Source organism: Heterodontus francisci, chromosome 13 (assembly GCF_036365525.1).
Source record: "Heterodontus francisci isolate sHetFra1 chromosome 13, sHetFra1.hap1, whole genome shotgun sequence".
Lineage (NCBI taxonomy): Eukaryota > Metazoa > Chordata > Chondrichthyes > Heterodontiformes > Heterodontidae > Heterodontus > Heterodontus francisci.
Window position 1 is genome coordinate 20,521,353 of NC_090383.1, and position 17,459 is coordinate 20,538,811.

The 17,459-nt window shown below is 46.9% G+C and overlaps 1 protein-coding gene across 1 annotated transcript in view; it reads right to left on the reverse strand.

Annotated features, from left to right (window-relative positions):
* The window catches only part of sash1a (SAM and SH3 domain containing 1a), a 145,084-nt gene extending 129,613 nt beyond the window's left edge, over positions 1–15,471 (reverse strand). The window contains exon 1 of the mRNA XM_068044504.1: positions 14,521–15,471. Within this exon, the coding sequence (XP_067900605.1) occupies positions 14,521–14,982 (462 nt within the window). The 5' untranslated portion in view covers positions 14,983–15,471. The remainder of the gene's footprint in view (positions 1–14,520) is intronic.
* Positions 15,472–17,459: the final 1,988 nt, after the last annotated feature.

Sequence of the window (17,459 nt, forward strand, 5' to 3'; positions counted from 1 at the left end):
CCAGGAGATACTGTCACAGTTCCACATGATCTCTCCCAGGAGATACTGCCACAGTTCCACATGATCTCTCCCAGGAGATACTGTCACATTTCCCCATTAAGTGTCTCAGGAGATACTGTCACATTTCCCCATTAAGTGTCTCAGGAGATACTGTCACATTTCCCCATGATCTCTCCCAGGCGATACTGTCAGGTTCCACATGATCTCTCTCAGGAGATACTGTCAGGTTCCACATGATCTCTCCCAGGAGATTCTGTCACATTTCCACATGATCTCTCCCAGGAGATTCTGTCACATTTCCCCATGATCTCTCCCAGGAGATACTGTCACAGTTCCCCATGTTCTCTCCCAAGGAGATACTGTCATGGTTCCCCATGATCTCTCCTGTGATATACCGCCACAGTTCCACACGATCTCTCCCGGGAGATTCTGTCATATTTCCACATGATCTCTCCCTGGAGATTCTGCCACATTTCCACATGATCTCTTCCTGGAGATTCTGTCACGGTTCCACATGATCTCTCCCTGGAGATTCTGTCACGGTTCCACATGATCTCTTCCTGGAGATTCTGTCACGGTTCCACATGATCTCTCCCTGGAGATTCTGTCACATTTCCACATGATCTCTCCCTGGAGATTCTGTCACATTTCCCATGATCACTCCCAGGAGATACGGTCACATTGCCCACAATCTCTCTCAACTGACACTGTCACATTATCTCTCAGGAAATGCTGTCACATTTGCGATATCTAAAACGGTTATGTTTTACTTCCACATTATCTATGCTGTGCCCTTTCCACATTATAGCTATCAGGAGGTGATGTCACATTTCCACTTTATCTTTCTCAAGAGATACTGTAACATTTCCATTATCTCTGAAGAAATCCTGTATTATTTCCACACAATCTCTCCCAGGAGGTATTCATTTCCACATTATCCCTCCCAGTACAGATGGTCACATTTCCACATGAACTGTCACTTTTCCACATGATCTCTCGCAGGAAATTCTGCCACAGTTCCACATGATCTCTCCCAGAATATACTGCCACAATTCCATATGATCTCTCCTTGGACAAACTCTCACATTTCCCCATGATCTCTCCCAGGAGACACTATCACATTGCCACATGATCTCTCCCAGGAGATACTGTCACAGTTCCACATGATATCACCCAGAATATACTGCCACAATTCCGCATGATCTCTCCCAGGACATACACTTGCATTTCCCCATGATCTCTCCCAGGAGATACGGTCACGGTTCCACATGATCACTCCCAGGAAATTGTGCCACATTTCCCCATAATCTCTCCTGAGATACGGTCACATTTCCACATGATCTCTCCCAGGAGATACTGTCACAGTTCCACATGATCTCTCCCAGGAGATACTGTCACAGTTCCACATGATCTCTCCCAGGAGATACTGTCACAGTTCCACATGATCTCTCCCAGGAGATACTGCCACAGTTCCACATGATCTCTCCCAGGAGATACTGCCACAGTTCCACATGATCTCTCCCAGGAGATACTGTCACATTTCCCCATTAAGTGTCTCAGGAGATACTGTCACATTTCCCCATTAAGTGTCTCAGGAGATACTGTCACATTTCCACATGATCTCTCCCAGGCGATACTGTCAGGTTCCACATGATCTCTCTCAGGAGATACTGTCAGGTTCCACATGATCTCTCCCAGGAGATTCTGTCACATTTCCCCATGATTTCTCCCAGGAGATACTGTCACGGTTCCACATGATCTCTCCCTGCAGAGGGTGTCTCAATTCAACTTGATCTCTCTCAGCACATACGGTCAATTTTCCACATGATGGGTTGAATTTTACCAGCCCCCCAACATAGGGAGGTGTGGGGGGGGGGGGGGCCCGTAACATTGTTCTGCGAGAGGCTCACCATGGGCATTGACATTGGGAAGGCTCTGCCGCATTATACTGTCGGTGGCAAGGCCTCGGGGCGGGCTCCCCCACCACATGCCCGCGGCTTTACGTCGGAACCTGTCTCAGGAGATACTGTCACATTTCCACATGATCTCTCCCAGGAGATACTGTCACAGTTCCACATGATCTCTCCCAGGAGATACTGTCACAGTTCCACATGATCTCTCCCAGGAGATACTGTCAGGTACCACATGTTCTCTCCCAGGAGATACTGTCACAGTTCCACATGATCTCTCCCAGGAGATACTGTCACAGTTCCACATCATCTCTCCCAGGAGATACTGTCACATTTCCACAATATCACTCCCAGGAGATACCGTCACATTTCCGCATTAACTGTCTCAGGAGATACTGCCACAGTTCCACATGATCTCTCCCAGGAGATACTGTCACAGTTCCAAATGATCTCTCCCAGGAGATACTGTCACAGTTCCACATGATCTCTCCCAGGAGATACTGTCACAGTTCCACATGATCTCTCCCAGGAGATACTGCCACAGTTCCACATGATCTCTCCCAGGAGATACTGTCACATTTCCCCATTAAGTGTCTCAGGAGATACTGTCACATTTCCCCATTAAGTGTCTCAGGAGATACTGTCACATTTCCACATGATCTCTCCCAGGAGATACTGTCAGGTTCCACATGATCTCCCTCAGGAGATACTGTCAGGTTCCACATGATCTCTCCCAGGAGATTCTGTCACATTTCCCCATGATTTCTCCCAGGAGATACTGTCACGGTTCCACATGATCTCTCCCTGCAGAGGGTGTCTCAATTCAACTTGATCTCTCTCAGCACATACGGTCAATTTTCCACATGATGGGTTGAATTTTACAAGCCCCCCAACATAGGGAGGTGTGGGGGGGGGGCCCGTAACATTGTTCTGCGAGAGGCCCACCATGGGCATTGACATTGGGAAGGCTCTGCCGCATTATACTGTCGGTGGCAAGGCCTCGGGGCGGGCCCCCCCCACCACTTGCCCGCGGCTTTACGTCGGAACCTGTCTCAGGAGATACTGTCACATTTCCACATGTTCTCTCCCAGGAGATACTGTCACAGTTCCACATGATCTCTCCCAGGAGATACTGTCACATTTCCACAATATCACTCCCAGGAGATACTGTCACATTTCCCCATTAAGTGTCTCAGGAGATACTGTCACATTTCCCCATTAAGTGTCTCAGGAGATACTGTCACATTTCCACATGATCTCTCCCAGGAGATACTGTCAGGTTCCACATGATCTCCCTCAGGAGATACTGTCAGGTTCCACATGATCTCTCCCAGGAGATTCTGTCACATTTCCCCATGATTTCTCCCAGGAGATACTGTCACGGTTCCACATGATCTCTCCCTGCAGAGGGTGTCTCAATTCAACTTGATCTCTCTCAGCACATACGGTCAATTTTCCACATGATGGGTTGAATTTTACCAGCCCCCCAACATAGGGAGGTGTGGGGGGGGGGGGGGCCCGTAACATTGTTCTGCGAGAGGCCCACCATGGGCATTGACATTGGGAAGGCTCTGCCGCATTATACTGTCGGTGGCAAGGCCTCGGGGCGGGCCCCCCCCCACCACTTGCCCGCGGCTTTACGTCGGAACCTGTCTCAGGAGATACTGTCACATTTCCACATGTTCTCTCCCAGGAGATACTGTCACAGTTCCACATGATCTCTCCCAGGAGATACTGTCACAGTTCCACATCATCTCTCCCAGGAGATACTGTCACATTTCCACAATATCACTCCCAGGAGATACCGTCACATTTCCGCATTAACTGTCTCAGGAGATACTGCCACAGTTCCACATGATCTCTCCCAGGAGATACTCTCACAGTTTCACATGATCTCTCCCAGGAGATACTCTCTCAGTTTCACATGATCTCTCCCAGGAGATACTGTCACATTTCAGCATTAACTGTCTCAGGAGATACTGCCACAGTTCCACATGATCTCTCCCAGGAGATACTCTCACATTTCCACATGTTCTCTCCCAGGAGATACTGTCACAGTTCCACATGATCTCTCCCAGGAGATACTGTCACAGTTCCACATCATCTCTCCCAGGAGATACTGTCACATTTCCACAATATCACTCCCAGGAGATACCGTCACATTTCCGCATTAACTGTCTCAGGAGATACTGCCACAGTTCCACATGATCTCTCCCAGGAGATACTGTCACAGTTCCAAATGATCTCTCCCAGGAGATACTGTCACATTTCCGCATTAACTGTCTCAGGAGATACTGCCACAGTTCCACATGATCTCTCCCAGGAGATACTCTCACAGTTTCACATGATCTCTCCCAGGAGATACTCTCACAGTTTCACATGATCTCTCCCAGGAGATACTGTCATGTTTCCGCATTGACTGTCTCAGGAGATAATGTCACATTTCCCCATTAAGTGTCTCAGGAGATACTGTCAGGTTCCACATGATCTCTCTCAGGAGATACTGTCAGGTTCCACATGATCTCTCTCAGGAGATACTGTCAGGTTCCACATGATCTCTCTCAGGAGATACTGTCAGGTTCCACATGATCTCTCTCAGGAGATTCTGTCACATTTCCACATGAAGTCTCCCAGGAGATTCTGTCACATTTCCACATGATCTCTCCCAGGAGATTCTGTCACATTTCCACATGATCTCTCCCAGGAGATTCTGTCACATTTCCCCATGATTTCTCCCAGGAGATACTGTCACGGTTGCACATGATCTCTCCCTGCAGAGGGTGTCTCAATTCAACTTGATCTCTCTCAGCACATACGGTCAATTTTCCACATGATGGGTTGAATTTTACCAGCCCCCCAACATAGGGAGGTGTGGGGGGGGCCCGTAACATTGTCCTGCGAGAGGCCCACCATGGGCATTGACATTGGGAAGGCTCTGCCGCATTATACTGTCGGTGGCAAGGCCTCGGGGCGGGCCCACCCACCACATGCCCGCGGCTTTACGTCGGAACCTGTCTCAGGAGATACTGTCACATTTCCACATGATCTCTCCCAGGAGATACTGTCACAGTTCCACATGATCTCTCCCAGGAGATACCGTCACATTTCCACATTAACTGTCTCAGGAGATACCATCACATTTCCACATGATCTCTCCCAGGAGACACTGTCACATTATCTGTCTCAGGAGATACTGTCACATTTCCACATTATCTGTCTCAGGAGATACCGTCACATTTCCGCATGTTCTCTCCCAAACGATACTGCCATAGTTTCACATGATCTCTCCCAGGAGATACTGTCACAGTTCCACACGATCTCTCTCAAGAGATACTGTCAGATACCACATGTTCTCTCCCAGGAGATACTGTCACAGTTCCACATGATCTCTCCCAGCTGATACTGTCACAGTTCCACATGATCTCTCCCAGGAGATACTGTCACAGTTCCACATGATCTCTCCCAGGAGATACTGTCACAGTTCCACATGATCTCTCCCAGACGATACTGTCACAGTTCCACATGATCTCTCCCAAGAGATACTGTCAGGTACCACATGTTCTCTCCCAGGAGACACCATCACAATTCCACATGACCTCTCCCAGGAGATACTGTCACAATTCCACATAATCTCTCCCTGCAGATGCTGTCAAATTCAACTTGATTTCTCTCAGCACATATGGTCAAATTTCCACATGATGGGCTGAACTGCGGATAGTGATGAGGATTGTCAGAGGATACAGCAGGATATAGATCGGTTGGAGACTTGGGCGGAGAAATGGCAGATGGAGTTTAATCCGGACAAATGTGAGGTATTGCATTTTGGAAGATCGAATACAGGTGGGAAGTGTACAGTAAATGGTAGAACCCTTACGAGTAATGACAGGCAGAGAGATCTGAGCGAACAGGTCCACAGGTCACTGAAAGAGGCAACGCAGGTGGATAAGGTAGTCAAGAAGGCATACGGCATGCTTGCCTTCATCGATCGGGGCATGGAGTATAAAAATTGGCAAGTCATGCTGCAGCTATACAGAACCTTAGTTAGGCCACACTTGGAATATTGCGTGCACTATCAGAAGGATGTGGAGGCTTTGGAGAGGGTACAGAAGAGGTTTACCAGGATGTTGCCTGGTCTGGAGGGTATTAGCTATGAGGAGAGGTTTGATAAACTCGGATTGTTTTCACTGGAACAACTGAGGTGGAGGGGTGACATAATAGATGTTTACAAAGTTATGAGTGGCATGGACAGAGTGAATAATCAGAAGCTTTTTCCCAGGGTGGAAGAGTCAGTTACTAGGGGACATAGGTTTACGGTACGAGGGGCAAAGTTTAGAGAGGATGCGCGAGGCAAGTTCTTTACACAGAGGGTGGTGAGTGCCGAAGGTCCTGCGCCTTTGGATCTCATTCGGAGATCCAAGGCGAGACACTGATGGGGAGGGGGAAGGGGCAAGGAATCCTGCAGGGTTCGGGGGGAGGTAGAAATGCAAAAAGCAACACGACTGGTTGCGAAGATGCTAGGACGGGGTCCACCTGATCTCTCCCAGGAGATTCTGTCACATTTCCACATGATCTCTCCCCTGAGTCACTGTCACATTTCTCCATGATTTCTCCCAGGCGATACTGTCACGGTTCCACACGATCTCTCCCTGCAGAGGCTGTCTCAATTCAACTTGATCTCTCTCAGCACATACAGTCGAGTTTCCACGTGATGGGTTGAATTTTACCAGCCCTCCAACATTGGGAGATGTGGGGGGGGGCCCGTAAAATTGTTCTGCGAGAGGCTCACCGTGGGCATTGACACTGGGAAGGCTTTGCCGCATTATACAGTCGGTGGCAAGGCCTCGGGGCGGACCCTCCCCCCCCCCACTTGCCCGCGGCTTGACGTCGGAACCTGTCTCAGGAGATACTGTCACATTTTCGCATTAACTGTCGCAAGGGATACTGTCACATTTCCGCATTTGTGTCAAGAAATACCGTCACATTTCCGCATTAACTTTCTCAGGAGATACAGTCACATTTCCACATGATCTCTCCCAGGAGATTCTGTCACATTTCCACATGATCTCTCCCAGGAGATTCTGTCACATTTCCACATGATCTCTCCCAGGAGATACTGTCACAATTCCACATCATCTCTCCCTGCAAATACCGTCACAATTCAACTTGATCTCTCTCAGCACATACGGTCAAGTTTCCACATGATGGGTGGAATTTTACCAGCCTTCCAACATATGGGGGTGTGCGGGGGGGGGGGGTGCCCGTAAAAGTGTTCAGCGAGAGGCCCACCATGGACGTTGACACCGGGAAGGCGCTGCCGCATTATACTGTCGGCGGCAAGGCCTCGGGGCGGACCCACCCCCCCACACGCCCGCGGCTTGACGTCCGAACCTGTCTCAGGAGATACTGTCACATTTTCGCATTATCTGTCTCAGGAGATACTGTCACATTTCCACATGAACTGTCACATTTCCACATGATCTCTCCCAGGAGATAATGTCAGGTTCCACATGATCTCTCCCAGGAGATACTGTCACATTTCCACAATATCTGTCCTAGGAGATACTGTCACATTTCCGCATTATCTGTCTCAGGAGATACTGTCACATTTCCGCATTATCTGTCTCAGGAGATACTGTCACATTTTCGCATTATCTGTCTCAGGAGATACCGTCACATTTCCACATGATCTCTCCCAGGAGATAATGTCAGGTTCCACATGATCTCTCCCAGGAGATACTGTCACAGTTCCACATGATCTCTCCCAGGAGATACTGTCACAGTTCCACATGATCTCTCCCAGGAGATACTGTCACAGTTCCACATGATCTCTACCAGGAGATACTGTCAGGTACCACATGTTCTCGCCTAGGAGATACTGCCACAGTTCCACGTGATCTCTCTCAGGAGATACTGTCACATTTTCGCATTATCTGTCTCAGGAGATATTGTCACATTTCCACATGAACTGTCACATTTCCACATGATCTCTCCCAGGAGATAATGTCAGGTTCCACATGATCTCTCCCAGGAGATACTGTTCCACATGATCTCTCCCAGGAGATACTGTCACAGTTCCACATGATCTCTCCCAGGAGATACTGTCACAGTTCCACATGATCTCTACCAGGAGATACTGTCAGGTACCACATGTTCTCGCCTAGGAGATACTGCCACAGTTCCACATGATCTCTCCCAGGAGATACTGTCACAGTTCCACATGATCTCTCCCAGGAGATACTGTCACATTTCCACAATATCTGTCCTAGGAGATACTGTCACATTTCCACAATATCTGTCCTAGGAGATACTGTCACATTTCCACAATATCTGTCCTAGGAGATACTGTCACATTACCGCATTATCTGTCTCAGGAGATACTGTCACATTTCCGCATTATCTGTCCTAGGAGATACTGTCACATTACCGCATTATCTGTCCTAGGAGATACTGTCACATTGCCGCATTATCTGTCTCAGGAGATACTGTCACATTTCCGCATTAACTGTCTCAGGAGATACAGTCACAGTTCCACATGATCTCCCCCAGGAGATACTGTCACATATCCACAATATCTGTCCTAGGAGATACTGTCACATTTCCACATTATCTGTCTCAGGAGATACAGTCACAGTTCCGCATTAACTGTCTCAGGAGATACAGTCACAGTTCCACATGATCTCCCCCAGGAGATACTGTCACATATCCACAATATCTGTCCTAGGAGATACTGTCACATTTCCACATTATCTGTCTCAGGAGATACAGTCACAGTTCCGCATTAACTGTCTCAGGAGATACAGTCACAGTTCCACATGATCTCTCCCAGGAGATACTGTCACATATCCACAATATCTGTCTCAGGAGATACTGTCACATTTCTGATTTAACTGTCTCAGGAGATACTGTCACATTTCCGCATTAACTTTCTCAGGCGATACCGTCACATTTCCGCATTAACTGTCTCAGGAGATACAGTCACAGTTCCACATGATCTCCCGCAGGAGATACTGTCACATTTCCACATGATCTCTCCCAGGTGACACTGCCACATTTCCACATTATCTGTCTCAGGAGACACTGTCACATTTCCGCATTAACTGTCTCAGGAGATACAGTCACAGTTCCACATGAACTCCCCCAGGAGATACTGTCACAGTTCCACAATATCTGTCCTAGGAGATACTGTCACATTACCGCATTAACTGTCGCAGGGGATACTGTCACATTTCTGATTTAACTGTCTCAGGAGATACCGTCACATTTCCGCATTAACTGTCTCAGGAGATACTGTCACATTTCCATATGATCTCTCCCAGGAGACACTGTCACATTATCTGTCTCAGGAGATACTGTCACATTTCCGCGTTAACTGTCTCAGGAGATACCGTCACAGTTCCACATGATCTCTCCCAGGAGACACTGTCACATTAACTGTCTCAGGAGATACTGTCACATTTCCGCGTTAACTGTCTCAGGAGATACTGTCACAGTTCCACATGATCTCCCCCAGGAGATACTGTCACATTTCCGCGTTAACTGTCTCAGGAGATACAGTCACAGTTCCACATGATCTCCCCCAGGAGATACTGTCACAGTTCCACATTATCTGTCTCAGGAGATACTGTCACTTTTCCGCATTAACTTTCTCAGGAGATACTATCACATTTCCGCGTTAACTGTCTCAGGAGATACAGTCACATTTCCACATGATCTCCCCCAGGAGATACTGTCACATTAACTGTCTCAGGAGATACTGTCACATTTCCGCATTATCTATCTCAGGAGATACTGTCACATTTCCGCATTATCTGTCTCAGGAGATACAGTCACTTTTCCGCATTAACTTTCTCAGGAGATACCGTCACATTTCCGCATGATCTCCCCCAGGAGATACTGTCACAGTTCCACATGATCTCTCCCAGGAGATACTGTCACAGTTCCACATGATCTCTACCAGGAGATACTGTCAGGTACCACATGTTCTCGCCCAGGAGATACTGCCACAGTTCCACATGATCTCTCCCAGGAGATACTGTCACAGTTCCACATGATCTCTACCAGGAGATACTGTCAGGTACCACATGTTCTCTCCCTGGAGTCACTATCACGTTTCCACATGACCTCTCCCAGGAGATACTGTCACGGTTCCGCGGAATCTCTCCCAGGAGATACTGTCACAATTCCACATCATCTCTCCCTGCAAATACCGTCACAATTCAACTTGATCTCTCCCAGGAGATACTGTCACATTTCCGCATTAACTGTCTCAGGAGATACTGTCACATTTCCACAAGAACTGTCACATTTCCACATGATCTCTCCCAGGAGATATTGTCACATTTCCACAAGAACTGTCACATTTCCACATGATCTCTCCCAGGAGATACTGTCACATTTCCACATGACCTCTCCCAGGAGATACTGTCACATTTTCGCATTATCTGTCTCAGGAGATACTGTCACATTTCCACAAGAACTGTCACATTTCCACATGATCTCTCCCAGGAGATATTGTCACATTTCCACAAGAACTGTCACAGTTCCACATGATCTCTACCAGGATTTACTGTCAGGTACCACATGTTCTCTCCCTGGAGACACTATCACGTTTCTTCATGACCTCTCCCAGGAGATACTGTCACGGGTCCGCGGAATCTCTCCCAGGAGACACTGTCACAATTCCACATAATCTCTCCCTGCAAATACCGTCACAATTCAACTCGATTTCTCTCAGCACATATGGTCAAATTTCCACATGATGGGCTGAACTGCGGATAGTGATGAGGATTGTCAGAGGATACAGCAGGATATAGATCGGTTGGAGACTTGGGCGGAGAAATGGCAGATGGAGTTTAATCCGGACAAATGTGAGGTAATGCATTTTGGAAGATCTAATACAGGTGGGAAGTATACAGTAAATGGCAGAACCCTTACGAGTATTGGCAGGCAGAGAGATCTGGGCGAACAGATCCACAGGTCACAGAAAGTGGCAAAGCAGGTGGATAAGGTAGTCAAGAAGGCATACGGCATGCTTGCCTTCATTGATCGGGGCATAGAGTATAAAAATTGGCAAGTCATGCTGCAGCTGTACAGCACCTTAGTTAGGCTACACTTGGAATATTGTGTGCACTACCAGAAGGATGTGGAGGCTTTGGAGAGGGTTCAGAAGAGGTTTACCAGGATGTTGCCTGGTCTGGAGGGTATTAGCTATGAGGAGAGGTTGGATAAACTCAGATTGTTTTCACTGGAACAACGGAGATGGAGGGGTGACATGATAGACATTTACAAAGTTATGAGTGGCATGGACAGAGTGGATAGTCAGAAGCTTTTTCCCAGGGTGGAAGAGTCAGTTACTAGGGGACATAGGTTTAAGGTGCGAGGGGCAAAGTTTAGAGCGGAGGCGCGAGGCAAGTTCTTTACACAGAGGGTGGTGAGTGCCGAATGTCCTGCGCCTTTGGATCTCATTTGGAGATCCAAGGTGAGACACTGATGGGGAGGGGTAAGGGGCCAGGAGTGAATTCTGCAGGGTTTGGGGGAGGGGAAGAAATGCAGAAAGCAACACGGCTGGTAGCGAAGATGCTAGGACGGGGTCCACATGATCTTTCCCAGGAGATACTGTCACATTTCCGCATTATCTGTCTCAGGAGATGGTCACATTTCCGCATTAACTGTTCAGGAGATACTGTCACATTTCCACATTAACTGTCTCAGGAGATACCGTCACATTTCCACATTATCTCTTTCAGGAGGTAATGTAGCCCGTCCACATTAACTTCCAGGAAATATTGTAACATTTCCAGATTACATTCCAAGATAGATTTACCATTTCCAATGGACTGCTTGCAGGAGGTGCTGTCACATTTACGTACATGTCTTTCCAGGAGATAAGGTCACATTTTCACCTTATCTGTCTCAGGACATCCTGTAACAATTCCACATTATCTCCCTGAGGAGATACTACATTATTTCCAATTATCTCTGAGGAAATACTCTGACAATTTCACATCAATCTCAGGAGAAACTACTTCCACATTATTTAAGATTTTTATCTTTTCCACATTATTTCCCAGGTGATACTTCATTTTCACATACTACCTCTCAGGAGATAATGTATCATTTTCACATTATCTCTTTCAGAAGATATTGTCACATTTCCACATGATCTCTCTCAGGAGTTCCTGTCACATTTCATCATTATTTAACTTGCAACATGTTTTAGAAGTCTCTTTAACTTTGGATCTTCACGAGATTCAATGGTGAGTGCCTTTAAAATGCCAGCTATGTTCATTCAAGTGGTTTTTAATTTATTTGCAAATAGTATTCAAACAATTATGCTGGCCTACGATTAAAAGGAATAATTGAAAGAGTTTTCTTCAGCACAATACACAGTGCTCCTTCAAATTCCAATAATTTTCGCATTCTGCCAACCTTCCAAGCATCGGTGTAACAAAGGGTCACTTTCAATTTCCAATTCAGTGTCAAACTGGTTGTCAGGCACACATCATTTGCTTCTGGGGAAAGGTTACCCAGGCAACAGGGTGACTGAGCAAAATTGCTGATCGGTGTGATTGACATAGGATTTGATCTCCGGAATATTGAGCATGTTTGGGAGATCAACAATTTGCATGAAATCATGCCAGCCAGGAGCATGGGAGTCTATCAGTGCACCAGTTTGATTATTTTTAAATTGCCTGGAATTATAACATTCGGCCATCTTTGATGCACGATTCAGTGCAATAAACTCCACATTCAGCACCCTCACCAAACTGACAAGGGTAAAATATCTTCACAACCGAACAGCCATGGCAATTCTCATACAGAAATCCAAATGTTGGAAAAATGTTGCCATCACATCCTTGTAACAAACTGAATCAAAGAACTCAGGTTCCCTGAGACAAACTGTCTGAAGGATAGATTAAGCCTGGAACTAATTCATTAATCTAATTATATCCTCTTAAAGTATATTCAACACCAGGGATTTTTCAGTCCTATTGCCCCTAATGAAACAACTCAAGCATCTTGAAAATCTCCTTCATTTAGACAGATTTTGCAATAGGCCCTTGCTCGTGCCTTTCCCCTCGGGGTGACTGACCAGCTTTTATTGTGTGCAGGTCAACAGCAATTGTGCCTTTTCCTTCAGGCATAAAGCTGGACTGCTTCAGGGAATGGCTAACGCCACTACACTTGAAGAGATACTTGTGACAGACCTGAATTAATAAGATATGTCGGAACCTGTGTGTTACTTGAGGTCTTTAGGGAGATACATATCCCAAAATGTGACAACCCTCTCGACCTTAAATGTTTGACACATTCCCATATGTCTGCTTGTGGGAATCAAATATTTGACAGATTCATATATTCTGCACAAAACGCAAATTTCTGGCTGCAGCCTATATAGATATATATATATATATATATCCCTGTACAATCATAAATGTTTGCAAAATAGGAGGCCATTCAACCCATTGTGCCCAAGTCAGCTGTTTGTTAGATCACTCCAAAACCAATCCCTCATGCTCTCCCCGTCACTGTTTCTTGCTCTGCTTCAAATATTTATTCAATTTTTGCTTCATAGAAGCAACCATATCCTGTGGCAAAGCTCCAACAACAGTGTAAAGACTTTTCTCCCTACCTCTCTATTCAGTTTTAGTGACAATTTTGAACCGAAGATACTTCCACTCCGACTCCCAAGCTACTCTCCCAAACCTCTATAATTTAAAAAAACTCCATTAAATCTCCTCTTTCCATTCTTCACCCAGTAAAAATAGACCCAGTATCTCAAGTCTCTCAATATTTTAGTTTCCCATCCCTGGCACCGTTCTGATGAATGCATGCTAAATCTCTCCGTTAATTACCCAAAAAGGCACACAAATCTCAAATATCTGACAGATTGCTATAGACGCTTATAGTACTCAAATATATAGCTGATTATAATATATCCCATAAAACTGAAATACTAAGACAGATTCCTCTATTAGTAAAGAACTCAAAAGCCCATCAAATTCCGATGTTTTATATAGACTCAAATGCTGGGCAGATTTTGATATTTCTGTCTAGAACTCAAATTACCTGCAGATTCCTACAATATTATAACAAACTCATATCAGGCAGATTCCTATATTCCCCTCCAAAACTCTAACACATAAATGCAAATAACAGGTAAATTTCTATATTATTGTACAGAACTCAAATACCCAACACATCCCTATATTTCCATATAGAACTCAAGCTCCCACCAGATTCCTATATATCTCTGTGGAACTGAAATTTCCAAATGTTCATATCGAACAAATTGCTATCAAATTCCCAATGTATCTTTATGTGACTGCTTTACACATTCCAATAATATATGCAACAAGGTCACGCCCCTTTAAATGACCTTTCACCCTCTGCACATCACTTCACCCTAGATAAACCAACAGTCCATGTTACAAGACAAATCCCCTGCACTTCTGGTACCAACCTCCATTCATCAATCCACCTTTTAATGTAAATCATATTGACTAAATCAATCCCCTTTATTTGTTGTGTGTACCTATACATGATATCCTCACAAAACACAGTCATTTGGGATAAAGGGGACTCTTTTTCTCCACTGCCCATCACCCACCTTATTGGAGTAAGGAGATTTGCTGCCCTGAAGTCGTTTGTCCCTGATCTTCAGTATGAGTTTGGAGTAAATAACCCTTTTCTTGTGCCCTCCTCTTCTGTTTACTGTCACGACATTCTGCAATTCTCTACTGGTTCTTCTTGCTTTCCTCCACAACACAGTCCTCAGTCTGGGCTGGTATTCCTTCAGGTTGGTATAAATATAAGGCTGACAAAGGGATGCTGCCCATGGTTCCAAAGTAAAGTAGACAACAGTGCCAGCTTCTTCTTCCTCACGGAGTCGTGCCACAGCTGCCTTGATAAGCTTCCGGTGCCAGGGAACCTCAACCCCAATAGCATCTAGGTCAGGTTCCCCAATCTGCTTACAAACCTCCAGGTCATCATAACCGTTGTCCATGAAAGATTCCGCATATTGGGACAATTTCAAGCTCTTCAGCCACTCCAGCACAATGTTAGTACCCATGGGGCAAAAGGAGATGGTCACTGAGTGAGTCAGGGTGGGAATTGGGATTAGAGGTCAGGTTTAGATAGGGATGGGATGGGGTAGGTTTAGGAATTTAGATTAAAATTAGTATGTGGATTAGGATTGTTATTAAGGCTCGGATTGAGATTAGGATTAGGATTAAAACTGGGAATGGGAATCAGAATGAAAGTTGTTGAGGTAAAATTTGGGATTATGATTAGAGTTGGGTTGGAGTTCGGCTCCAGTCCCTCAATCTCTCACTCGGATCAGCTCTGCATTGAGATTCTCTCCAATTCAGTTGCGCACACCCCCTGTCCAGCCCCTTCTCTCCTCGGCTCCGTTCCGTGGATGCTCCCCGGCTGCAGCCTCCTTCCTTTCAGACCGATCCTGCGCGAGTCCCGCTCGCTCTCCCGCCCGGTTGCCGAAGCTCCAATGCTGCACTCTCCCGGACTGTCACTGCCCAGGGCCAGCCCGGCGGCACCTTCTCCGTCCCCGTTTCCAGTCTATCGGCTCCGGCCGGGAGGCGGCTGCAGAGGCCGCGATCACCGCCAGGGAGCGCAGCGACAACACAAGGGTGGATTGGCTGGGAACAGCGACCCCCAGCGATCAGCACCCAACCGGCACCTAGCAACCAACCAGCACACAGCAACTCAGCACACAGCAACTCAGCACCCAGCAACCCGGCACCTAGCACCCAACTGGCACCCAGCACTTAACCGACATACAGCACCCAACCAGCACCCTGCAACCTGGCACCCAGCACTTAACCAGCAATCCAACAACATGCAGCACATGGCTCCACATCCTCCCAAAACATATCACCAGGCTCCAGGGTGCAGACTCAACCATTAGCTCCACACCGACACGCAGTACTGCATTGAATCCAGCTCCACAGCAGCACCCAACATCCAACTCTGCACCAACATCAGACAGCACGCCAATAACCAGCTCCACAACCAACCCTTGGTATCAGGCTCAATGCCAATCCCCAGCACCACCCACCCCAGGCACTCGGCTCCACACCAACTCCCCACCAACCTCCAGCCACCATGCTTCACACCAACTTCTCACCCCCCACCCCCGGGCACTAGGCTCCACACCAACTCCCCGACCCCAGACACTAGGCTCCACCCAACTCTCCTCCCCCGGGGACCCGGCTCCACACCAACACCCCTGCAACCCCACCCCCCCCACTGGCACCATGTTCCAAGCCAACATCAGGTTCCATGCCAATTGTGGGCATCAGGTTCCTGGCACCAGGCTCCACGGGAATATCCTGCAGTCAGTTCCACACCAAACCTAGCAGAAGATCTTGGCTTCCGGTTCCACATCCAACATCCAATAAATAGCACCCGGCTGCATACAAAAAACACCCAGCACCAAGCTCCACATCAACATGCAACAGGTGGCACCTGTCTCCTGCCTCCACATCCAACACCCAATAAGCGATACAAGACTCCATATCAACATCCATCACTAGGCTCCCAGCTCCACACCACCCAGAATCCAGCATCAAGCTCCACATCCTGTACCCTGCCATAACCCTGCTCCATATCCAACATGCATTTCTGTGCCTAATACACAGCAGAGCAACACCAGCAGGCTGTTCCAATCCCAACTGCAACATCAGACTGATCCAAGCCCTTGAACAACAAAGCTCAGCAACATAACCAGGCTGATCAGAGCCCAGTAGAAAGACCATCAGACGGATCCTAACACCAATACCTGCAAGCTGATCTTTGCACTGGACCAGAAGCCGACTAACCCCAGTTCATGAGCATCAGACACAGCAACTGTTTCATCTGAGACTTCCAAGCCATCAGGCTGATCCCAGCAAATGAGAAATAGTAGATGGTTCATATTGAGGGCTGCCTGCATTGACTTAATGAAGTTGCAATTCATCAGCTCAAGAGCAGCATCAAGCTGATACCACTCCAGGAACACTTAGGATATTAGCAATTCAACTAGCCTCGCCCCAAACCCAGTAAGATCAACAAGTTAAATCCAGCTGAGCAATAACACCTACTTCAGCTAATGCCTACCCAGCGATTCTGCCAACCATATCCCACCAAGCATGATGAGCAGGCAGACTACAATCCAGCAGAACCAGTAGGCTGAGCTCAGCACTGCCAAGCCCAGAAACACCTATAGGTTTATTCCAATCAAGCTAGACCAGTAGGCTGATCCCAAGCTGACTAATGTTGAGGGTTTCCTGGATGAGATCAAAATTTTTAGTTTCGTTGTTAGGCACAAGTGGAAAGGAGTGGCTCCCACTGTTCACCTCCCAACTGACTGCAATTGTGCTTTGCTAAAAATGGTGAGTTGGTCCCTGAGTGTTTTTTTAGGATTAAATAAACAAATTATACGTTTCCCATAGGTTAGAAAAACTATTTTTACACAATTCCCGAAATGGTCGCAATCTCATTACACAAGAATAGAGAGAGAGAATAAGGTCGGAAATAGTTCAAGGTGAGGTA